The following is a 25,708-nucleotide window of genomic DNA, read 5'->3' on the forward strand; positions in this document are numbered from 1 at the left end:
AATCTCTGTCCTGAGGCTGTATACGTTTCTGCCCCAGTTTCATCTCCCTCTGTTTGCCCACCTGTCATTCTTAGGGGAGACCTGCAGCCAGGTACACCGCTGTTGTCATGTTCTAGGCTTTCTTGCCTCTGCTTTTGCTGTTCCTCTCAGCAGTGCTGCCTTCTCCCCGCAGAGCATCGTCTTCCTTCTAGGCCCCCTGGAGGGGCCTTCTCTCTGAGAGCCTTCCCTAACTGTCCCTCACTTTTTCCTGGCGACTTCTTCCTGCAGCAGGCAGACCTCTTGGGGGCAGAAAGCTGGAGCGCCCTTGTCCTGGGCGGTGCCCCCTTGCAGGAGGCCTGCGTTGGTGTGCACTCATGCGTGGTGTAGGAATTGAAGGGTCAGACTGCATCTTAGGTCTTCCTGTTTTGGCTTGTGTTGATAACTGTCCACTGCGTGTCTCTTTTGGCTCCCCTGACCCTGTGCTGCCCTCGGCCTCTGTGCTTCTCCTGGGCTGGTTCCCACACTCCTCCCAGCCCCAAGAACTCTGTCCTGTAGACAGCCTCCCTGGCCATCTCATTCCTCCCTTAGTTTTCATACCGTCTGTGAATTGTAGACTACTTTGTTCAATTTAGTGCCTGTGATTTTGAAAATTTGGATAAAATTGATGATTTTATAGAAAATAGAAATTGACAGAACTTCACCCCCAGAATAGAAAGTTATATTTCCACAGAAGCAGGAAGTCCAGATGTGTCTCAGGGGAGTTGTACCTTTTAAGAACAGACTTGAATGCCATTTAGACTTTTCCAGAGCAGAGAAAAAGAAAAGTTTCCAAAGTTTTTTATGAAAGTTCTGTAACATTGTTGTCAAAATTGGACAGACAGCAGACACAGAAAGAAAAGTACAGTTGGCTTATGAATGACAGTGTGAAGTCTTCAGTCAGACCTGGGCACAGGAGCCCCACGGAACCTGACGTTACCGCAGAGCAGCAGAGCCTGGCCCAGAAGGGCTTTGTTCCTGGAACGAAAGCTCCTTACCTGTTAGCGAATCTTTCTTACAATGCAAGGTGTTCATCAAAGGGGACTAGCGTACAGCCATCGCAGACACAGTGAGAGGCAACGCGATAGCATTCAGCATCCATTTCCACAGCTAAAGCGCTTTTGAACAGGTGGGAAAATAGTGAAGTGACACATTACCCCTGTCCTCCCTGCACCAAGGCAACTATTTTTAAACGTTGCTGTTCATACAGTTTGCTTTTGCAAATACCAGTCCATAATTCTGAAAACTCAGAAACTCTGAAATTGGAAGTTGTTGTTGTTGTTGTTCCCCTCTGTTATTGAAACTTCCAAAGTGTTCTCTAGAGGTCTCCCAGAGCTGTTTTTGTTTGTGGCTAGCTATCCAGTTGTTGATTTTTGTGGGGAGAGGGGGAAGCTGGGTTCTCCTACCTCACCATTTTTTCTGTGAGTTTTCTTTTTATACACAGAGGGGGCCAAAAAAAATGTATACACATTTTAAGAAAGGAAAAAACTATTAAAATTATGATAATGTATACCGATAACAAAAAATGAATACAAGCCATGTATATACATTTTTTTGGCACCCCCAGTATATATATAAGTTTGACACAAATGTATTAAATTACAAATCCCCCTGACCTGATAGGAGGCTAATTATATTTTTATCCTTAGTGTGAGTCTGTACATTTTTGCTGTGGTAATATTAAGGGGTTTGCATATGCGGCGTAGACCCAGACTCCATGGCGTGGCTCCCTATCGCACAGGTGCAGTGCTTCTCCAGCTGAGCCCTTTTGAATTCTGAAACACACCTGGCCTCAAGGGTTTACAAGAGGAATGGGCTTGAACAAGCCGACACAGGACATGTTCCTCCCACCGTACGTCAGAGACAGCTCACTGGCACCTTGTGACATCTGGTTGCGACATCCTGACAGTAGAGTTGGCCCTCGTTCTTTCTGTGCTGCAGAGTGTTCTGTGGTGTCTGTACCCTCCACTTATTTGGTCAGTCTCCTGCTGCTGGGGACTCGGTGAACATTCTTTTATTTTTTTTAACTGTGATTTAGAAAAACATAAGATTTACTATCTTAACCATTTTTAAGTGTACAGCTCAGTAGTGTTAAAGTGTATTCACATTGTTGTGCATCCAATCTCCATAACTCGTTCATTTTGCAAAATTAAAACTCTGTCCCCAGTAAACAACAACGCTCCATTCCCTTCTCCCTCCAGTCTCTGGTAATCGCCATTCTTGCTGTTTCTATGAATTTGAACCTCTTATAAGTGGAATCATCTATTTGTCCTTTTGTGACTAGCTTCTTAGCATAATGTCCTGAAGGTTTATCCATGTTAAAGCATGTGTCAGACAGAATTCCCTTCCTTTTTAAGGCTGAATAATATTCCATTGTATGGATGTGCCACATTTTGTTGAACCATCTGTCATTGGACACTTGGCTTATTTCTACCTCTTAGCTATTGTGAATAATGCTGCTATGACCATGGGTGTGCAAATATCTCTTCGAGATCTGCTTTCAGTTCTTTTGTATACATGTGTATACCCAGAAGTGGAATGGCTGGATCATATCGTAATTCTATATTTAATTTTTTCAGGAACCACCATACTGTTTTCCATAGCAGCTATACCATTTTATATTCCCACCAACAGTGCACAAGAGTTCCGGTTTCTCCACATCCTCACCAACACTTACTTTGTTTTTGTGGTAGTGACTGTCCTAATGGGTATGAGGTATGGACATCCAAAAAAAAATTTCCTCTTTTAAGTTTTGTTTTTAATAGAATTTCAGAGTTACAGAAAAGTCGTAAGTCTGTGATAAAGAATTAGACATCCATATTTGGTTAAAAACAACAATAAAAAAGGAGTGGATATGTATTTTATTTTTCTGTCAGCCTTTTTTCCCTCCCTAACTCTCATTTTGAAAGATGTCGTCCTACAGAAAAGTTGACAATAGGTGATGAGTACCTGTGCCCTTCATCTAGATCCATCCATTATTAACATTTTCCACATTTACTTCAGAGTAAGTTGCAGATATGCCATTTTTTCTCCGACTACCTCAGTGTGCCTCTATGAATAAGGACCTTCTCTAACATATCTATGATATCATAAATCTAAGAACATTTGTAATAATTACATAGTTTAATCTGATACTGAGTCCATATTCAAATTTTCCTAATTGTCCCCAAAATGCCTTATATCTTCTCCCCTTTCCATTTAAGATCCTGTCAAGGTTCACGCATTGCATGGATCCTTTTTTTTGCAGTAGAATAAACAGAAGTATTTTAATACCTCAATGGATCCTTTCTTAAGGTGATAAAATATGCCGAGTCAATACAAGTGTCAACACCCTGCTTGGGTTGGGGTCAGTACCCCAGCGTTGCCGTTTCTATTATCATCAACGTGGTCCTGGAGGTGGCAGGTACACAATAGCACAGTCCTGGAAAATCCAGGAGAGTCAGTTAGACTGTCCCAAAGAGTGAGTCAAAGTACCTGGGAGCATGGGACAGCCCCCAAGGGGCTGCATGTTGAGTAAAATGTCTAGGAATCAATATAACATACACGTGCCAGGTCTGTACGGAGGGATGACCTGCAAGACCTCCAAAGAGACCCCGAGGCTGGCTTGACAGAGACAGGCCCACTGTGTCTATGACAGGGTTACAGGGATGCTGGGTTTCTCAGCATCAATCTAGATATTTAGTGCGTTCCCGATAAAAATACCAAGAGGGTATATTGAGGGGATTACACAAACTAAATTTGGATTCTAAAGTCCCAAATTTAAAAAAGCAAGCAGTGGCCAAGAAATTGTGGAAAAGGAAGGTAATAAAGAAGACTGGCCCTAATATTCATACATATTACGAAGTTGCAGTACTTGAAACTATGTTTACAGCGTGTGGAGATGGAAGGAGTATTGGAAAAGAATAGAATTTGGAAATGGACACAAACCCATCAGGAACTTCATGTATGATAAAGATGGTACCCCAAGTCGGGGAGCAGCAATGGGGGTACCATTTGGAAACGTAAAGTTGGACCCTTGCTTCACATCTCGTACCAAAATAAATTTCAAGTGGATCAACTGTTTTAAATGTGAAAGATTAAACAAAAAAATCCTAGAGGAAAACATGGGAAAATGTTTTTTAATATAATTCCAGAAAGCCTTTTTAAGTTTGACACAACTCATAAGCAAAATAATGATGGCACTTGCATTCAAAACAGTTGAACTTCTGCATGGCAAAAAGCATCATAAAATCAAAAGATCTGAGGTAGAAAAAAGAAATTCAACTTATCCGAAAAAATTACTGCAAATTGACAAGACAGATTCTAATAGAAAATGGGCAAAGAGGGCCGGCCCGGTGGCTCAGGTGGTTAGAGCTCCATGCTCCTAACTCCGAAGGCTGCCGGTTCGATTCCCACATGGGCCAGTGGGCTCTCAACCACAAGGTTGCCAGTTCGATTCCTCGAGTCCCGCAAGGGATGGTGGGCAGCGCCCCTACAACTAAAATTGAACATGGCACCTTGAGCTGAGCTGCCGCTGAGCTCCTGGATGGCTCAGTTGGTTGGAGCACATCCTCTCAACCACAAGGTTGCTGGTGGGCTGTGCCCCCTGCAACTAGAAAACAGCAACTGGACCTGGAGCTGAGCTGTGCCCTCCACAACTAAGACTGAAAGGACAACAACTTGAAGCTGAACGGCACCCTCCACAACTAAGATTGACAGGACAACAACTTGACTTGGAAAAAAGGCTTGGAAGTACACACTGTTCCCCAATAAAGTCCTGTTCCCCTTCCCCAATAAAATCTTTAAAAAAAAAAAAAAAAAGAAAAAAAAGAAAATGGGCAAAGAAATCCGGACTATTCAAAAAAGAATATAGAAATGGCTCTTCAACATTTGATGAGAATGTCTGTTCCATAGGTTATAAGCTTTCTCCCTTACAAGGTTGATAGCATGTGGGAAGTATTAGCAAAGTGTAAATGTACATAAAGCCTTTGCTTTTGTAAGAATTAATCCGAGCAGGCACATAAGCAAACTGTTGGGGGAGGGCCACCCCCTGCGTGAAACAACAGGAGCTTAGAAATCACCCAAGTGCACTCTAGCAGGAGCGCTTAAATCAGTTACTGTGCCAGCCTTTACCCGGAGAGGGGCAGCGCCTAGTGTGCCGACCAGGAGCCATTTCCAAGGTATATGACATCAAAACACAGTGCAGATACATGGATGGCCCCTGGTGACAGTGCGGCACTGGGGAGGGGAACCGGTGGCCGGGAGCAGAGGAGGGAGGGGGCCCTCACCAGTTCATATATTTTGAGTCTCATACTGTGTATGTGTGTTGGCCTAGTTGACAAACTATAAAAATAGTTACTCTCTCGTGTCCTTGTTGATGATTGTCATACTTTAGCCCCTCTGCCTCTCCTGACCACCAGCTTCTTTCCTCTGTACACCAGTGAACTCTCACCTGGATGCGTCAGGGCATCTCACGTTGAATGGTAGCATGGTGGGACTTTCTTACCCTGTTGCTCTCCAGTCCCCGTCTGCCCAGCTGCTGCTCCATGACCACATCCCAGGGCCCCAAGTGCCTCCTGTGCTCTGCTAGATCCAGCCTGCCAGCACGTTCTCCAGTCCCCTCCAGGGCAGCCTCAGCCACAGCTCTCCAGCTGTGTGGCTCTTGCCGGGTCTGGAGGAACCTGCCCGCCTCTCTCCAGCCCTCCATTCTGGCCAGCGAGCACTTGAGTCTGAGGAGCCAGTCAGTTTGTGCCGCCCGCTCTGCTCTCCCAGCCATGCTCTCTGCTTGATGAGATACCCTGTTGAGTTCCTTCCCAGCACTCCCACAGTCTGAAACACCTTGTTTCTTTGTTGTTTGTTGTCCTGCCTGGCATTAAACTCTGTGTATGTAGGAATCTTGCCACTTAACGGTGGCTTCTTTCACTTTTTGAATGGTACCTGGCATTTAGTAGAGATGCTCAGTAAGTATATAGTGAACAGAATGATTTACCGTTTTCCATTCATTCATCCTTTCATAACAGGCTCTGGGCTGCTGCTGTGATCTAGGAAGTGAATTAGTGGATGCAACAGAAAGCACGCCAGACATGTTCACATGTGACTCTCTGGGGCGCATGAAACTGGAGACAGGGCAGTTTCTAGGATGGCTGCCCACACTTGGTCAGGAGCTTGTGGCTGCCTTTCGTGGGATGACTCAGGGCTTGGAGCGAGCCAGTGTCCTGTCGCGCACTGACGCTGGTCAGCCCGCTCCTGGCTCCAGATACTCACGCTCTCGCAGCCTGGGCTTTGTCCCGATGAGTAAAACTCCGCTGTCTCGTGTCTTCACTTTGCAGAGGAATGTTTGCTGGGGGATTGAAGGAGATGGAGCAGGAAGAGGTCCTCATCCACGGCGTGTCCTACAATGCCATGTGCCAAATCCTGCATTTCATATACACCTCCGAGCTGGAGCTCAGCCTGAGCAATGTCCAGGAGACGCTGGTCGCCGCTTGCCAGCTTCAGGTGAGGCGCGCCTCCTTGGAGCGAGGAGACCCGTGGCCGGGCGGGGTTTCCCTGGGTGCCCATGAGGCAGTGTGTGAGAGTGGGTCAGCCAGGCAAGGACACTGGGCAGTGAGGGAGACTGGAGCCAGAGGGAGGCCCTTGGGTGCTGCTTGGCTCAGCCAGCTCTGGGCGCTGAAGTGGAGCTGCTCCGAAGGCCTCCAGGCCCGGGTTCCTCTTCTGCCTTTGCCCTCTGCGCTTCTGCTGGTTCCTTCCCCTCGCCTAGGTCTCCCTGTTGCAGAAAAGATCCCACATGGAAACAAGTGGCCGAGTCCCAGTGTGACGTCCTGTGTGTGCCGACATCTCTCGAAGCTGAGCTCCCCTCGCTGGTGCCGCCCAGGCTCCTTCTGCCTGTCCTTTGCGCTGGTCTTGTTAATCTCAAACAACGTTCCCCTTTGTTATTACACTTTAGGTACTCGTTTTCCTACAGAATTCAAAAAGCTTTCCAAGGCTTTGACAGTGTGACTGACATTTGAGATGATGTATTAACTCTTGGTGGTGTTGATGCCGTGGCCCAGGCTGGGCCTGCACGTGCCTTTGCTCTCGAGCTGTCCGTGAGGCAGCCTCAGCCGGTTTGAGACACATCTCTTCCCATGTTTCTTGAAAGTGAAACTAAATATTACGCAGACTTCATTATCCCGACGTTTTTTTAGGTCAGAGAACTTTGGGGGCAATCAGAAAAAACTCAAGTCATAGGAAAACCAACCTGTTCAGGGCTGTCTGGAGGCCCTGCCCTGCATGGCTGGGTCACGGCAGCTCCCTGTGCCATTATCGTCAGTGACGGGTGGGAGGCACTCGACCCCTGCGTGTTGGGTGGTTTGAGTGAGGCTTCTCTGGCTGAGGGGTAGGTGGAGTTGAGCCAGAGCGGCCTTTATGACAGGAGAATTTCCCTGCCTTCTTTTATTCCGAGTGTCCCCTTCTTAGTCTTCTGTCCCCACTTCCTGGTCCTTGTTGCTTTGGAAACCCTCATCCAGTTCTCCTAACACTTCACATCAGCTGCCTCCAGCTCTCCACCCAGGGGCTCACGTCAGCGTTGTCTCTTCCTCCTCACCAAACGCTTCTCCCCACTCAGCTGGTCCGTCTGTCCTACGCCCCTTCTGCTAGAGCCTCTGTGTGTCCTTCAGCCCTTCCATCTTCCTTCTCCTTGTCCACGTTTGGACGAGTCATCCTTGTAATTATTACCTGTAGCTATCTCTGTTCTGTTTCCAGGTCCTCACCTCTGTCCTGGCCTCCGCCTGTCCGTGTGTACCTCCCAGCAAGTCCCTTTCTTCTCTTCTCTGATCCATCATGCACACCAACACCAAGCCACCTTCCCAAATACTGCTTTCTCTCTCCCAGCCATCAGCTCAGAGACCTGCTGCTTCCCCTTGTACCCACGGCAGACCTTCTGGCCAGTGTTCCTTAGCACCTTAGTGTTTCTGAGGCCATTTCCGGGGGCAGCATGGGAGAGGGAGCCCCCACTTCACCTTGAGCAGCCTAGCTTTGTTGTATTTTTAATACATTAGGATTCTCTGCAATGATGTTTTTAAAGCCAGTGTTACTTGGCATAACAGTTCCAAGTACCTAGGCCCAGCAGATCATGCTGGTTCGTGCAGCTGCTGGCTGGGGGTGGCTTGCCCCCCAGGTGCTGTGCTCTGCGCTAGCTTAGGATCAGACGCTTCATGGTGTCCCCAGGGACCTGGGTTTGAATCCCAGCAAGACCGCCCCCCTGAGTCACTCCCAGGAAATGAGTTCCCTCTCAGAGCCTCTGGTGGGGTTCCTGCATGGGGTGGGCCTAGGGTGATTCCTCTGTGGGAGTCCACCCAGCAGAGGGCCCACTACTCTGATGATGGGGACGGGATGGAGAAGGCAACATGGTCCTGTGCAGGCGGCTTAGCTTCTGCAGGAGCTGCTCCTCACACCTGCTCAGGGCCCTGTGCTCTCACCTTCTACTCAGAACCTGGTCCTCGGTGTCCTGCCCACGACAAATCAGAAATGGTATTTTAGAAAGAATAAGCATAGCAGAAGCGAGGGCTAAGAGAGAAAAGCATGGTCGAGTGAAGATTTCCGGGCCTAACAAAGCACTCGGGGGATATTCCATGTGGGGAAACCCGTGCCTGGCACTTTGCAGGTTTCCGTTCAGCCCTGAACAATGTCTCGAATCAGACAAAATAAAAGTAAAAAGACTTTAAACGTTTCTTAATAAGCTTCAGATACCATTAGAATTACTATATGTGTGCTGGTCAATCTGTTGATGATGCTGGATAAGTTAGGTCTTCCCATTTTTAGAGAAATTCCAGAATCCTGTTTTCCTAAAGAACTTGGCAGCAGTACCTGTGCAGCTTTCCCTGAGCCCTTACCTCTGTCTCCTTTATCCTGTTGTGCTTTGCTTGTCTAATCAGAGGGTGCCCTTTAATCCTGTGGCCCAGTTCTCAGCTCCCTCCTAAGTGCCATCCTCTCTCTTGCCCTCCTTCCAACCCACCGGTTCTTCTGCACGGTCGGGAAAGGGAAGATGCAGGCCCCCCGGGTGTCCCCGCGCTACGACACATGGCCTTTGCCCGGGCAGGACGGCTTCTCGCTTTTTCAGAACTTGGGGTGCTGGCCAAGTGTCTGGAATGCCCTGCTGGCTGTTCTTAGCGTGTGGGCAGCTTAGGGCTCTTTTCCTGGGATGGAGTGAGTTCCCTGGGCCCGAAGCTTGGGCTGTCCCTCCCGTTGTGGGGGTTGTGATAGGAGAAAGGAGCTGAGTGTCTCTTAGAGAGCTAGGGGGGTGGGGGCAGGTCCCAGGTGCGCATTCCCAACCAGGGACAGCGGACATTGTGCTGCTTCCAGCTTCTCTGGAGATCCAGTACTTTTGATCTAAAAGACAACTGACATTTATCAGGGGTCTGCTCTGTGCCAAGGAGTTCCTACATATGATGTCATTTGTAATCACTTCATCCCTATTTGATAGATGAAGAAACTGAGGCTCGGAAAGGAGCTCACTTGTGAGCCAGGGTTGAAACCCAGTCCATTGCAGTGAGCCCCAGGTGTCTGCAGTGTTGGAGCAGCCGTGCTAGGCTCTGCCCCAGGGAAGGTTGGGGATGGTTGCGGGGGGCCTGCTGCAGAGCACAGCCGTGTAAGCCACACACCTGCCACCATTGTTTTCTGCGCCCACACACCCATTCCCAGGCTTTAGTGGGTCTTGTTCTCTTCACAGATCCCAGAAATCATCCACTTCTGTTGTGATTTCCTCATGTCCTGGGTGGACGAGGAGAATATCCTTGATGTTTACCGGCTGGCAGAGCTTTTTGACTTGAGCCGTCTGACGGAGCAGTTGGATACGTACATCCTCAAAAACTTTGTGGCCTTCTCAAGGACTGACAAGTACCGTCAGCTGCCCCTGGAGAAGGTCTACTCCCTACTCAGCAGCAATCGCCTGGAGGTTTCCTGCGAGACCGAGGTGTACGAGGGCGCCCTGCTGTACCATTACACCCTGGAACAGGTGCAGGCCGACCAGATCTCACTGCACGAGGCCCCCAAGCTCCTGGAGACAGTGCGCTTTCCCCTGATGGAGCCTGAGGTCCTCCAGCGGCTGCACGACAAGCTGGACCCCAGCCCGCTGAGGGACACAGTGGCCAATGCGCTCATGTACCACCAGAACGAGAGCCTGCAGCCCAGCCTGCAGGGCCCGCAGACAGAGCTGCGGTCAGACTTCCAGTGCGTCGTGGGCTTCGGGGGCATTCACTCCACGCCGTCCACCGTCCTCAGCGACCAGACCAAGTACCTGAACCCGCTGCTGGGAGAGTGGAAGAACCTCACTGCCTCCCTGGCGCCGCGCATGTCCAACCAGGGCATCGCGGTGCTCAACAACTTCGTGTACCTGATTGGAGGGGACAACGACGTGCAGGGTTTCCGCGCCGAGTCTCGATGCTGGAGGTGAGAGGGGGCCCGGCCGTGCCTTGGTCTGCGAGGGATGCTGTCACGCGGGAGTGTGGGCTCAGAGAGCTGGGTAGGGAGTGGGTTCTGCAAGGGCACGGCACCGTGGGCGGAAAGGGGGTCAGCCTTTGAAGTGAATCTGTGCCTTGATGGGGCCCCCCATTTTGTGGAATAAAGTCCAGGTTAATTCGGAGAGTGCAGAGGGCAGTGAGATAAGGAAAAGGGGACCTGGCATGCTTTATTTCCCTCTTGTCCCCTTAGAAACCCACTCCGCCTGGATCACACTCTGCTATCTTGTTGGTGAGGGGCTGGGTTGTGACTGTACACTCGGCCGAGCACAAGGAGGGGAGCCAGTGACAGGAAGTGTGGTTGGGCCTCCGAAGGCAGGGACCTGGGAGCTGGGAGCACTGGAGAGGGCAGCTGCTCCTTCCATCTTGCCCTCTCGAGCTTTGACAGGTTTTGTCCCAGCTTCCCTTTGCCTGTCTGCTTCGCTCTTCTCCTGGCCACAAGCCTGTGCCGGAGGATGGCTTTCTCTTGCTGCTGCTCTGCCAAGTGCATAGTCCTCAGCCCAGGGGAGCAGGAAAGGCTGACAGGCATGGCGGCACTAATGCCACATGCCCCTCCCACCCCCGTCATCAGCCATGTGCTGGGCAAGAGGTCCCCGGAGGAGGCAGTTTTCCAAGAAGGGGTTTTATGGGCTGCCGTGGTAGGAGGTTTCAGCTGTCAGTCCATGAGGCTGTGGTCCCACAAATCCATTTCTTTGGGCAGAGCAAAGGCAGTAGGGCAAATCCCTGCAGCCTCAGCTATAGTTAGGTTTCCAGGGCTCCCTCCACTGTATTGTAGTTTGATTTCTTGGGATTTGGTGCATATGGGAAGTTTCACTCGCCCTGCCCACCCTCCCCCTTCTCCCCCCTCCCCCCACACACGTACACACACACAAGCTGAAAGATGGCACTGCAGAGAGAGGAAGATTGCTAACTGCTTCCAGCATCTGTGAACTAGGTGCTGACCAAGTTTATGTCTATGTTTTTGTCGTCTTGGGTGTGGATGGAAGGAGGGGCGGGGTGTCTGGCCTGGCTCTGCCTCTCAGAAGCAAGCATGGTGGCCAGGGCTGAGGAGGAGGCAGCTGTTCCTCAGCCATCTCTGATCTCCTGGCCCAGCAAGTGATAACCTTGTTAAACCAATGAGACCCAAAGCTTGGCAGCACGCTGTGGTCAAACAGGAGCACGCGTGAGCTCTGAAATGTAGAAACAGTACCTTTCTTCATTAATACCAAATGCCGTCCCAGAGGGTGTGTACCAGGTTCAGGCTTCACTCCGGCCAAGGCTCAAAGCTGCTTTTTTAAGGGAGCTCAGCTTCTCGGTTGGAAGACCAAGGCCAGACCTCCCTGCTGAGCAAACCACAGGCATCGCCAGTGTGTTGTGGCCTCCAGCCCTCAGCACATGGTGAGGTGACTGTACTTCAGGGAGGCCTCAGTGTGACAGCTGGGGTGCTGATGGCCGGTAGCCTGTCTTGTTACAGGCAGTTACACTCACGACTGTTCTGAATTTTCCTTTCTTGAACATGTGCTACGAGACCCAAGCCAGACTCTGGAAAACGCTAATATCAGCCCGTGTGATGTATAACCACAGCCTCAAAATCCAGTCAGGAGATGGGGCCACTGTGGCAGGTGGGGTTGTGAGACGTGCCTGGCAGGAGCAGGCATCAGTGAGTGGCTGGGGTCCAGAATGTCTGGAGAGGTGGCAGGGAGGGCCCCAGGGTCTCTCTCTACAGAGTGAGTTTCTCCCAGTGAACTCGAAGCTGCCAGGTAGATCTTAATTTGAGTGATTTAGGAGTTTGGTTCTCTCCCCTTCTCCCTTCCATAGTTCACCAGCCATAGAACCCATAGACTCTCAGAATAGAAGAAAACAAGAATTTGCAGTAAACTAGGGTTTGCATTTTAGAGAGCTATCGATTTTCCAGATTATATCTTAAAGCACTGGTACAGAAACTGTATATAAATAGTTACCTTTCTTGGAGCAAATTGTATTTGCCTCTGAGCAACCACTGTTTCTCTGTTCTTTTCTTTCTTCCGCACATCTATTGTCCACATTGCTTTTGCACCGTTTCCATAGCTACGGCTCTGGGCTGCTGAAGACCGACTGCACGACTTACCTGGTAGCCGGTTCCATGTTGCCACGTGCTCTTACTCTGCTTAGAAGAATAATGTGGTTTTCTCTTTAAGCATTTCCATGACTATTCATATTTTAAAGTACATTTCAAAAATGTTTTCATTGTCCCACATGGGCCAGTGAGCTGTGCGCTCCACAACTAGATTGAAAACAACCAGCGGCGGCTGAGCTTCTCGGGCGGGCGGCTGGATGGCTCAGGTGGTGAGAGCGCGAGCTCTGAACGACAAGGTTGCCGGTTCGATTCCCATGGGAATGGCGACTGATTTGGAGCTGAGCTGCGCCTTCCACAACCAGATTGAAGGACAGTGACTTGGAGCCGATGGGCCCTGGAGAAACACACTGTGCCCCAATAAAATTTTAAAAAGTTTTTCTTTAAAAAAAAAGTTTTAATTGTAATGGACTTTGTTAATAGTCATGGGAATGTTAAATCATGGAAACATAGAAGGAAAAGTACTGATTTAAACAGGACCCCAGAACCTGTTTGTACCGACTCTAGATTTCACTCTAGAGTTGGCAGTAGGGTGATCCAAAATCTGCATTACAGTGACTAAAACTATTTATATCCGTATATGCAGTAATAGAGCTTGTTTTTATTAGAAAAAGAGTATTACGTGGGTTTTATTCTGACAGAGTGCAAAATTAGTCCAATAAAGAGGAAAATGTGGGATACAGGACACAGTGGGGAGATAAAAAAATCACCAAAACGGTGGTTATCTCTAAATTATTGATGTGTGTGTAGGTGTGTGTTTCCTTAAATCTGAAACCACAAATCCAAGTGACACTCTGCCTAGGAAGCAATGACGGCAGGAGACCAGAAAGAAGTAAGCGGAAGCATCTGGAGGGTCTTGTCGCACAGATGGAAGATGCTGACATGTGCTTGACTCAAAATAGTGGAGAAGACACTTACACGTGACTGAGTGTCACGCACAGGCCAGACGGTAGAAGGCCCCATCCCAGCCGGCTGACTGGGCCTCTGAGTGCTGTGCCCTGGACTGGCCTGGCCCCCTGGCCCCAGCCAGACCTTCACCTGGCTGTGTCCTCGGTCATTCATGTCTCCACTGCCACCTCAGGAGGCTCTTCTTGGTCTCTGTAAGAGCTTTGCTTTCCCCAGGCCCTGCTGCCGGTGGAGCACGCTCTCTCCTTACTTGTTTTCCTTTGTGCACTTGTCTACTCTGCTCTCCTCACCCTATTTCCCATTCTACAGTGGAACAAAAGGGCTCTTGTCTTGAGTTTTCCTCTGGATCCCAGCACTGAGCCTCCATGTCGGGTGGCCAGTGAACATGTGTAGAGTGAAGGATTGATTTCCCCACTGGTAATCTTACTCCTTTGTGAATTCCTTCATCAGGTCTGCCCTGAGCCAGGTGCTACACTGCGGTGTAGGAATACAGACACGAACCTCAGTCCTTTACAAACTCCCCTCCAGTTAACAAGGATCCTTTTTATGTGCTTTGATCCTTCATGATAGCTTTTCTAGGCAGGTGACATTAGGCCATTGGACAGGTGCAGAAACTGAATGAACGTCAGGAGTAAAACTGATGCCCACATCCACCCCGCTGCATGGGGGCAGAGCAGGGGTCAGACCTGCATGTGTGTGACCCACGTGCGTGTTCTCCCTCCCCTGTCGGCCCCAGCTCCTGAGGCAGCCTGGCCGGCAGGGCGGGGCGGGGCGGGCCAAACGGCATGGGTAGGAACGAGCGGCTGCAAAACGTGTCTAACTCGTGCTTTGGGGCAAAGGTTGTATCTGATCTCTTCACCGACCAACATACGGTACAAGCCGAAGAAAACTTTATTCGGTCTCTTCTGAACCACTTGAAGTTCGACTTGTCCTCTTTGGAGTTGCTTTTCCTGTGGAGAAATAAAAACTTATCTGAAAGAGGCTATACCTATGCTGGCTGTTGAGCAAGGAGGTTCCAGAAGCAGGAGCTTGAAGACAGAAGCCTGGGTGGATGGAGGCCCAGGGGAAAGGGCCAGATGCAGGTCGGGGAAAGAGTGGGCTTTGGGCCTGAGGCTCATGGGGCCCCGGCCCCTCAAGGCTCTGTGATCGTCTGTATTCACCCAAACAGCACACTCCCGTGTGGGCCCCACAGAGCACCAGGCCTGGGGCATGGAGAGAAGCGGTAGAGGCAGTGGGATGCCCCTGGGAAGTGGGGCGAGCCTGGGTCGGGCTGTGAGTGCTGGAAAGGTGGGTGTGGACTTGGGCTGTGAAGGGCCTGGGGTGCTGGGCTGCGGTGAGCAGGAGCTTTGCTGGGGAGAGGGGTCAATAGACAGCGGGAGCACGGGGTTCCGTTCAGGACAGATGAGCAGCCCGCTGGAGACAGTAGGGGGGCCTTTGCAGTGTGGGTCCCAACTACTGGGGAAAGGGAAGGGTTATATACCGTGTTTCCCCGCAAAGAAGACCGAGCCGGACCGTCAGCCCTAATGCATCTTTTGGAGCGAAAATTAATGTAAGACTCGGTCTTGTTTTACTATAATATATACTATAATATGCGTCTTATATAATATAATGTAACATAAGACCGGGTCTTATATTAATATTTGCTCCAAAAGACGCATTAGAGCTGATGGTCCGGCTCCGCCTTCTTGGCGGGGAAACATGGTGGTTGGTCATCTTGGAGTAGCTGAGATCACCTGGATTGAGAATGCGAAGCCCTTTGGAAGCAGAAGGGGAGGTAGGGGGCGCCCTGTGCAAGAGTGCAGGATGAAGCCGCTGCTTGGGGACTAGACTTGTTTACAAAGGTTGATAGAGAAGGAAGGAGAGGGCAGGGCTGTGACCTGGATGCTGCATCACCCGGGAAAGGCGCGTGAAGGTGGCCCCAGTGTCAGGAGTACAGCTGTGGTCACCGTGTTCACAGCGTGCTGGGGCTCTGCAGGGGCGCTTTCCTCCCCTCCACTCCCGCGCCCACTCTCCTCAGTGGCCCCGCAGTGCTGCTCCAGCCTCATGGAAGGGCCTCGCACCCCAAAGGGCCCCACCCTTGTGGTGCCCACAGTCCAGTACAGTAGACAGTGCTTCTGCTCCCAGAGAGGGAGACCTGGAGAAGTGGAGAGAATGGCCCCTGGGAAGGTCTGGAACGCAGGAGGTGCACGAAGGAGTGATGGATGGTCTGTGACAGGAGCGCAGTGGGCACTGGGTACATGGCATGCTTGGGCGGACCACACATGAGGGAGTGTTGGGGTTGGCTGGGGTGCCTGCCATAATGCTCAGCCGTCCTGAATGAGGGCAGGGCTCTGGGGTCCACGAGGTGAGACGGGTGAGATGGAGACGGCTGTAGGAAGAGCCCTCGGCTGTAGGAAGAGCCCTCGGGCAGCCTGGGGGAGACAGTAGGGTGGGGGAGACAGCCTGGGGGAGACAGTAGGGTGGGGGAGACAGCCTGGGGGAGACATCTGAGAGGTTGCACCGGAAAGGACCGGGTTGTGGGTAGAATCCCCGGAGGCTTCTGGTACGCCTCCCAGGCTGTGTGCTGGGCACACACCTGCGCTCAGGTGTGGCGCAGCCTGCTGCCCTGGCCGGGAGTAGGCACATGCTTGTGTGTGGCGGCAGCTGCGGGAAGGTTCAGGGGACACAGGAGGAGCAGGAGGTGCTCTCTCCCCTATCAGTGATGTGCTGTCCTTGTGTCACGTCAAAAGGTATGACCCACGGCACAACCGCTGGTTCCAGATCCAGTCCCTGCAGCAGGAGCACGCCGACCTGTGCGTGTGTGTCGTGGGCGGGTACATCTATGCGGTGGCGGGCCGCGACTATCACAGTGACCTGAATGCTGTGGAGCGCTACAACCCCGCCACCAACTCCTGGGCCTACGTGGCCCCGCTCAAGAGGGAGGTAAGGAAGCCCCTCCACGAGTGGCCTTCTCCCACCTGCTTTTCTTCCCGAGGTTTGCACAGTGAGTAGAATCAGGCCCAGCGAGCAGTCTGCGTCCCTCCAAAGACCCTGCGCTGCGAGTGGGATGGGGGATCCCTGAGGTTCCACCCGCGGCCTGGGGAGAGCCTCCGCAAGCGTCCACACCCCATCCTCCAGAATTTCATCCCCCTCTGGGTCTTGCCACCTTGGCTCCAGGAAGCTGCTTTAACCCTGAAGTTCAAGTGTACTATAGATGGAAAGCTTCCCCTTATCTGTCCCCCAGCACAGCTGAGATGAGCTAGGATGTGTCCAAAGATGTTAAACAGGAGAGAGGAGGCCTCAGAATCCTCAGTCTTCTCCCCTACAGGCCCCTGGAGTGTGGAGCCTTCAAAACATTTCAGAATATATAGTTTGCATGTTTTGTTTTGTTTTAAATCACGTGCCTCCTGCACAGTACCTCGGTTTGTTCCAATTTGAAGATGTTTAAAAGTATGTTCCTTGTGCAAAGGCGACGCTTTAGAGAAGTGCCTCTTGTTTGTCTTATGGTTTCGGGGTACTTGGATCCTGGCCCCAAAATCAGACATGAGATCCCAGGACAAGGACGGGGCCTTGCTGACCCCCGACGTTGCAGGTCCCAGCCTCTGAGAGCAGGTTAGGTATGCACCCTGCTAGTACCAGCACTGTCGTTTTCAGAGCACCTATGGTATACCTTGATCTCTGAGCACCCCAGAGGTAGTGTATGGCAGGGGGGACGTGTGGGGCTCTGCCCCAGGCTCTGCTGCACTAGCTCTGGGACCTTGGCAGGAACTCCTGCCTTTCTGAACCTCTTTTCACACCTCCCCTCTTTATCTTTCACCTTTTCCTAGTGCCCCAGGGCCTTAGACTTTGACCTCGGGGACTGGGGTTTCCCTGATGGGTCCAGCTCCTCTCCAGACCAGGGTCTCCCACCGTGGTTTCTCCCAGGCAGGGAAAGCTGGCCGGTTCCGTGCTCCTCAGCTTCTTTGGGAAGGAAGCTCCTCTGGAGGGCTACTCCCTACCTCCATCCTGGAGAAAGATTTTGCACAGGAAGGATCAGAGTCCTTGAGACCTGGGGGATGAGAATAAACTCCTGAATGCCCTTCTGACAGGGTGTGAGTGGGAGTGAGAGGGTTTTCTCCTGGGTGCGTGGGGGAGGGGCTCAGGGGTTCTTCGTCTGGGAGCCGCAGTTCCCCAGCGTGGCCACAGAGGGTCAGCCTCGGCCTTCCTCCAGCTTCTTGACTGGCAGTGTTCCTTTTTTTCATACGTTCATTCATTCAGTAACTATTTATTAAGTACCCTATACCAAGACCTGGTGATGCAGTGGTGACAAGAAATGACAAAGGTTCCCCTGTGGTGTTGACAGCCTAGCAGGAGAGACCACTCTTAACCACTAAACAAACCAGTAAAGTAATTGCCAGTTGTGGGAAGTGTGGTGCAGCCATTTGGAGAGAGAGGAAGGACCTTCCAGACCAGGATATTCTGAGAATCGGGAGAATGGGAAGTGCTTGTGAAAATCAGAGGGAGCAGGAGCAAGGACAGCAGTTCCTGAGCAAGGACAGCAGTTCCTGGGCCTTGTGTGGTACAGGCAGAGGCAGTGGTGGCTCATGCTAGGATGGAGACTGTTGGAGAAGGAAGGAGAGGGACAGTTTCGAAGTATAGTTTGTAGGTAAACTGATCAGACTGTTGAAAACTAGTAAGCAACACACTACCAATTAATCCATCGGCCAAAGGGAAGTAATAAAAATTCCTTGAACTGAATGAAAATGAAAAGACAACACGTCAAAATTTGTGGCACCTAGCTAAAGCTGTGCTACCAGGAAATTCTGTAGTACTAAAAGCATACATTTGATAGGGAAAACATCCCAAATCAGTAATCTAAACTTCTACCTCTAGAAAAAGAAGAGCAAAATATACCCAAATCAAGCAGAAGAAAAGAAATAATAAAATTAAGAGCAGCAGTCAATGAAATTAAAAGCAGATAAACAATAGAGAAAATCAAAGAACTGGTTCTTTCACAAGATCAATAAAATTAAACTTTTAGCAAGACTGACAATTTAAAATAATCAAGAATGAAATGGGGCATTTGATGTTTGGGGCAAACATCAAAAAGATAGTAAGAGAATACTATGAACAACTCTACACGTGGAAAGTTGACAACTTAGATGAAATGGACCAATTTCTCAAAAATAATGCAACTTCCACAACTCATTCAATACAAAATCGTAGATAATTTGACTAGCTCTGTGCCTGTTGAGGAATGTCCAGGTCCAGGTGATTTCACTGGAGAGTTCTATCAAACATTTAAAGAAAAGTTAATACCAATTCTACATGGTTCCCCCTCCTCCCCAGAAAACAGGAGAGAATATACCCCATTTCATCTTAGGAAGTTAATATTACCCTGATACCAAACCCAAACAAAGACACTACCAAGAAAAGGGACAAATCTCTTATAAATAGATAAATGAATATCCTTAACAAAAGTAGCAAATAGGATTTAAAAACAAAACAAACCACCACATCATTACCAAATGGGGTTGATTACAGAGATGGGAGGCTGGTTCCATATTTGAAATTCAGTCATTGTAATTCACCACATTAAAATCATGGTCATATATCAGTCAATGCAGAAAAAACTTTTAATAATATCCTTTCGTGATCAAACTCTTGAGAAATAATAGAGGTGAATTTCTTCAATTTGATGAATGGCATCTACAAACATCCTACTGCTAACGTTAGACTTAATAGTGCAAGCCTGATGGAATGCTTTCTCCTAAGAGGGAAAGCGGCAAAGATGTCTGCTGTCACCGCTCTTTTTTTTTCCCTTTCTTCTGCCCCGCTCCCCCCCCCACCCCACACTCCGGTTCAAGCCGTTGTTTCTCAGTCTAGTTGTGTAGGACACAGCTCCCTGGCCCATGCTGGTGTTATGAGCCTTGTGCTCCCCCTGGCTGAGATAGTCAGCTGCTGGTTGTCGGTCAGCTGCTCACAGCAGCTCTCCCTGGCTGCTGGCCACTCAAGCTGGCCACCGGCCTCTCATGGCTGCACACTGCAGCCCACGGCAGCCCACGGCAGCTCACGGCAGTCCAGCCCCAGAGAGAGCTGTTGTTCACAATCTGAGATGTAGAAGGCGCAGTTCACTGGCCCATGTGGGAATCAAACCTGTGACCTCGGCGTTAGGAGCTTGGCGCTCCAACCACCTGAGCTACGGGGCCGGCCAAACCACTCTTAATTCAGCAGAGTCCTGGAAATTCCAGCCAGTGTAATGTGGCAAGAAAAGAAAATAAAGGCATGCAAATTGAAAAGGGAGAGATAAAACTGATCCTACATATAATAAATTGCCAAAAATCTAAAGGAATTAATCCTCCCCCATAAAAATCCTAGCACAAATAAGCAAGTTCAGCAAGATTGCAGGATATAAGATAAATATACAAAAATCAGTTGTATTTCTGTATACTAGCAATGAACACATGGACACAAATTAAAAATACAATGCCATTTACATTTGCTCAGAAAAATTAAATGCTTAGGTATAAATCTAACAAAACATTTACAGGATTTATATCCCGAACATTACAAGATGCTGATGAAAGATGTAAATGAAGAGACATACCATGTTCATGAATTGGAAGACTCAAATAACAAAAATGCAGTTCTTCACAAATTGATACAGTTATTTAACTTAATTCCCATCAAAATCCCAGCAAATGTTTTTGTATATAACAGAGATTATTCTGAAATTTATACGGAAAGGCAAAGGATCTAGACAAGCTCAAAAGCAAAGGATCTAGACTAGCTCAAATAATTTTTAAAAAGAATGAAGTGGGAAGAATCAGTCTACCCAATTTCAAGACTTGCTACATAGCTACAGTAATCACCATTATGGTGTTGATGGAGGGAGAGACACATAGATAAATGGAACAGAATGGGAAATCCAGAAACAGATGCACAAAAATATGCCCAGGTGATTTTTTTTTTTAAACCTTACATCCATCTTTTTTTTTTTTTTTTTAAGATTTTATTGGGGAAGGGGAACAGGACTCTATCGGGGAACAGTGTGTGCTTCCAGGACTTTTTTCCAAGTCAAGTTATTGTCCTTTCAATCTTAGTTGTGGAGGGCGCAGCTCAGCTCCAGGTCCAGTTGCCATTGCTAGTTGCAGGGGGCATCCATCTTATTTTTGACAAAGGCACAAAAGCAAATGAGTAGAAGAAAGATAATCTATGAAGAAATGATACTGGAACAATTGGACATTCATAGACAGACATTGAACACCAACCCGTCTCACACCTTATACAAAAATTAACTGAAAATGATTTATGGACTTAAATGTAAAAACTATAAATCTTTTAGGGAAAATATGGATGAAAATCTTTAAGATTTAGGGCTAGGCAATGAGTAATTAGAATTGATCCCCAAAGCATGAGCCATAAAAACAAATTGATAAATTGGACTTAATCAAAATCACAAACTTTTGCTCTGTGAAAGACCCTGTTAAGATGAAAGGAGAGCTGCAGAGTGGGAGAAATATTTGCAAACTGCGTATCTGACAAGGGACTAATATGTAACATATATAAAGAATTCTCATAACTTGTCAGTAACACACACACACACACATACACCCATTAGAAAGACAGCAAAAGACTTGCGATTTCATTGAGGAGGATACACAGATGGCAGACAAGTACGAGATGTTAACTATTATTAGCTATTAGGGAAATGCAGGTTAAAGCAGAAAGCACAGTGAGGAAACCACTTCTAAAATGGCTGAAATAAAAAATACGTGATAACACTATCTACCTATGGGGCTCCTCTCCCAGCAAACAAAGTTCCCTGCGTTGGGGCCCACAGGCACAGCAGGAGGGCCTTGCACAGGGTGGCTGTGAGTGTGTAGGTATGAGATAGGAAGTCCTTGAGGCAGAAGGGACCAACCAGTGTGAGGGGTGCCTGTGGTGGGGGCTGGCTGGGCAGCAAGGTGATCCCCCACCAGGGTGCAGTGGAAAGCACGTGGAAGGTGGAGGACCAAAATCAAAAGCAGGGTGGTATATTTTTCCCCCCACACAAACCCATATCTAAAGATTGTTCTTGGCGTTTAGTTTTGCACCTCACTTTCCTCGCCATATCAGGTATTATTTGCAGACAAATGTTTTGAAAGTGGGGTCAGCAGGCCTGGATGATTGGCTGGCTGTTGGGAGTGGGGTGGAGGTGGAGGTGACTGAGGCTGGGTTAGCAGTTCCAAGAAGTGCTGTCCCTTCTCCTGCCTTTCTGAAAATGATGCTCTGATTTTCTTTGAGTTTCCCTATGTGGATTTCTCCTCTAGAGGCAAGGGAAAGGCAGAAATTCCGTTACTCCCCTGTGGGAGCTCAGAGTCGTCTCTGGGTCAGTAGAATCATTCATTCCCCATTAGGAAGACGTCAGGGTGGACGACTGGACAGTACGTCCAGCAGAACTCCAGGGAGCGTTCTCATCAGAATGTGCGGAGGAAGTTGGTGAAGGCAAGAAGTGTCAGGCAATTGTGGGGTGTGAGGGGCCTTGGCGAGGGTTCCTGGCTGCCCGCCCTCACCCCCCTTTTGTCCCTGCTCTCTTGGTGGCCCGTGCAGGTGTACGCGCACGCGGGCGCTGCACTGGACGGGAAGATGTACATCACCTGTGGCCGCAGAGGGGAGGACTACCTGAAGGAGACGCACTGCTATGACCCAGACAGCAACACCTGGCACTCGCTGGCCAGCGGGCCCGTGCGGCGAGCCTGGCACGGCATGGCCACCCTCCTGGACAAGCTGTACGTGATCGGGGGCAGCAACAACGACACTGGCTACAGGAGGGATGTGCACCAGGTGAGAGGGGCTGGCTCCCTACACGCAGTGACGCCATTACTGTCCCTTTCAGAGCTTAATGGATGAACAATTAATTGCAGCATGTGCCCTTTTTAAAATTATTTTTTATTTTTTTAGAGCAGTTTTAGGTTCACAGCAAAATTGAACAGAAGGTACAGAGATTTCCTATAAGCTCCCTTCCCCACACACGCACCGCCTCCCCCCACCACCGACATCCCCCGCCAGAGGGGGCCATTTGTTACCATCGATGAACCGAAAGTGACACGTTACCATCACCTAGAGTCCATCATTTTCATCAGGGTTCACTCTGGTGGTGCACGTCGTATGGGTTTGGACAAGTGTGGAACGACATGTTTCCACCATTGTAGTATCATACAGAATAGTTTCACTCTTTAAATTATGATTAATAACTTTAATTATAAAGTTAATATAACCACATTGCGGAACTTTTAAATAACGGAGAAGGATGAGGAAAAACACTCATCATCCAGCCCTGTGCCACTATTTTTTAGTCCTTTTACCTGTGCATGGTTTCCACCTAATTGTAATTAAAGAGCATCTCATTCTGCTTCTGTCTGAAGTTCATTCTGGGTGTTTTCCAGTTGATACCCTGTTTCTCCGAAAATAAGACCTAGCTGGACCATCAGCTCTAACGCGTCTTTTGGAGCAAAAATTAATATAAGACTTGGTATTATATTATATTTATTATATCATATCATCATATCATATCATATACTGAGTCTTATATTAAAAAAGACTGAGTCTTATATTAATTTTTGCTCTAAAAGACACATTAGAGCTGATAAATCCGGCTAGGTCTTATTTTCAGGGAAACACGGTAGTCAATCTCCAGAGCCACTCCCCACCCCTACCTTGGTAGCTGTGCAGAATACTGTCAGACTGTTATGTCATCTGGGTTGGTCTAAGTTTTAACTATTCCTAATAACAGGTAATTATAGAACTTTTCAGGTATTTTGGATTATTTCCTTAGGCTAGAGGAGTGGTTGTCAAAGTATGATCCCCCAACCAGCAGCATTCACATCACGTTAAAACTCATTAGAAATGCAGATTCTCAGGTCCCACCCCAGACCCCCTGAGGAAGCTCTAGGGGTGAGGCTCAGCAATCTGTATTTTAACAGGGCCCCCCAGGAGTGCGACCCACTGCTCTCTAGTGTATTAGTTGCCTGTTTCTGCTTTGACAAATCATCACAAATTTGGCAACTTAAAACAGCATAAGTGTATTCTTACAGTTCTGTAGGTTGTTAATCTGACCTGGGTCTCACTAGACTAAAATCCAGGAGTCAGTTGGGGCACCTCTCTTTTGTAGAGGCCCTAGAGGAGAATCCATGTCCTTGCTCATTCAGGGTGTTGGCAGAATTTGCTTCTTTGTGGTTGTAGGACAGAAGTCCCCATTTCCTTCCTGTCTGTCAACTAAAGGCCCTTCTCCACTTCTAGAGGCCTCTGCATTCCCTGGCACATGGCCACTTCGTCTTCAAAGCCTATAACAGCAGGTTGTCCCACTTCTCATCGCTCCTGTCAGACCTTCCCTTCTGCTTTCAAGGGCTTTGCAATTAGATGGGTCCACCTGGAAAATCCAGGATAACCTCCCCATCTCAATGTTCATACCTTTATTCACATCTGCACCGTCCCTTTTGGCAGGTCAAACAGCACAAGTTCTAGAGATTAGGGCATGGCCTTCTTTGGAGGGCCAGTACTCTACCTACCATAGCTGGAGAACCAGAGCTGATTATTAAGTCCAAAAAGGTAAGATTTGCATGGCTCTTAGTACATATTGCAGAACCGCCTCCCTGGTTTATCAGACACGTGCACTTCTTCACCAGCATTGCGTTTTCATGATTTGTATTCCCCCAGTGGCTGCTAGTTAACAGTTGACAATTTGTTCCTGACAATCTATTTTGCATTTCTTGGGTTACTAGTAGGTTGAACATTTTCTTGTGTGTTTGCATACTGTTTGGGTAATTTTGAAGATGAGAACATTGATGGTCATCATTTTTCGTTTCCTGTATTAGTTTCCTGTTTCTGCTTTGACAAATCATCACAAATTTAGCTAGTAAGCAGCTATTTCCACATTTTGTCTGCACGGCCCCTTGGTGCGGGCTGCTGTGGGGGAAGTTAAGGTGCTACATAGGATCTGTGTCCTCAGTCAGCTTCAGTTTGTGGAGGGGAGAGAACCAGCACCCCCAGACCATGGAAAGCAAAGCATACTAACTGGAAGATGGCCACACACCTGGGAGCCACGGGCTAGCTGAGGGACCTGGAAATGGGACAGAGCGTTAGCCTGGCCTGTGGACAGGATGTTTTGAGGCTGGCCCTGACCCCTTCCTCTGGGGGGCAGGGTTTGCCCACAGCCCCACTGTGTCCCACAGCCTTGTGGATCCAGGGCCTGGCTGAGAGTCCTGCCCTGCTCAGCTGGCCTGGGGCAGGCTGGCAGCCCCGGCCCAGCTGGCTTTACTCAAGCCTTGCCTTTGCAGGTGGCTTGCTACAGCTGCACATCTGGGCAGTGGTCGTCCGTGTGCCCACTCCCGGCGGGGCACGGTGAGCCCGGCATTGCCGTTCTGGACAACAGGATCTATGTGCTGGGCGGTCGTTCGCACAACCGGAGCAGCCGCACTGGGTACGTGCACATCTACGACGTGGAGAAGGACTGCTGGGAGGAGGGGCCCCAGCTGGACAACTCCATCTCGGGCTTGGCAGCCTGTGTGCTCACCCTGCCCCGCTCCCTGCTCCTCGAGGCGCCCCGAGGGACCCCTGACCGCAGCCAGGCGGACCCGGACTTTGCCTCTGAGGTGATGAGTGTGTCTGACTGGGAGGAGTTTGACAACTCCAGCGAGGATTAGGGCTTTGGGCTGGTGTCAGAAGGGAAGGTCGGGGCGGCCCACGCCAGAGCACTTTATCCCAGGGCGCGGAGGCCCTTCCTCCTGCCCACCCCTGCTGGCGGGCTCCTACCACCCTTCGTTCACACCAGCCAGCAGCAGGTATTTGCTGGGCCCTGCAGATCCTTATCTGGGGATCACCCTGCAGGGGGAAGTTTTCTGGAAAGCTCTGGTCCTCTGAAGGGTTTTACTAGGCCTGCTTCTGAGCTCTGACAGGGTGTGCTGTCACCAGCTGTCTTGGATTCCCTGCTCCCTGGTTCTGGTCCCTGCTGGGCTAAGAAGGTGCCCTTCTCCAAAGGGACCTGTGGACTGGCACCCAGGTGAGGGGGTTGAGGCACATCTAGCCCCCTCTGTGGGCAGGAGGGGGTGGGGTGAGCCCCTCACCTACCCAGCAGCCCGGTGCTTGAGCGATTACGAGCTTTCAAGGGCTGGAGAGGGAGCAGAGATGCATAAAAATGCCTGAGACTGGTTCTAATGATAAGCCCTACAGCTGGGCTTTTCTGATCCCATGTTGTTGATAAATGAAATAAATCATCTTACAAAAA

At 49.5% G+C, this 25,708-nt stretch overlaps 1 protein-coding gene across 1 annotated transcript in view; it reads left to right on the forward strand.

Annotated features, from left to right (window-relative positions):
• The window catches only part of KLHL22 (kelch like family member 22), a 33,762-nt gene extending 8,054 nt beyond the window's left edge, over nucleotides 1-25,708 (forward strand). Inside the window, exons 3-7 of the mRNA XM_033098194.1 lie at nucleotides 6,324-6,489; nucleotides 9,701-10,419; nucleotides 16,215-16,407; nucleotides 22,036-22,269; nucleotides 24,762-25,708. Coding sequence (XP_032954085.1) covers nucleotides 6,324-6,489; nucleotides 9,701-10,419; nucleotides 16,215-16,407; nucleotides 22,036-22,269; nucleotides 24,762-25,127 — 1,678 coding nt within the window. The 3' untranslated portion in view covers nucleotides 25,128-25,708. The remainder of the gene's footprint in view (nucleotides 1-6,323; nucleotides 6,490-9,700; nucleotides 10,420-16,214; nucleotides 16,408-22,035; nucleotides 22,270-24,761) is intronic.

This window comes from Rhinolophus ferrumequinum, chromosome 25, assembly GCF_004115265.2.
Source record: "Rhinolophus ferrumequinum isolate MPI-CBG mRhiFer1 chromosome 25, mRhiFer1_v1.p, whole genome shotgun sequence".
NCBI lineage: Eukaryota > Metazoa > Chordata > Mammalia > Chiroptera > Rhinolophidae > Rhinolophus > Rhinolophus ferrumequinum.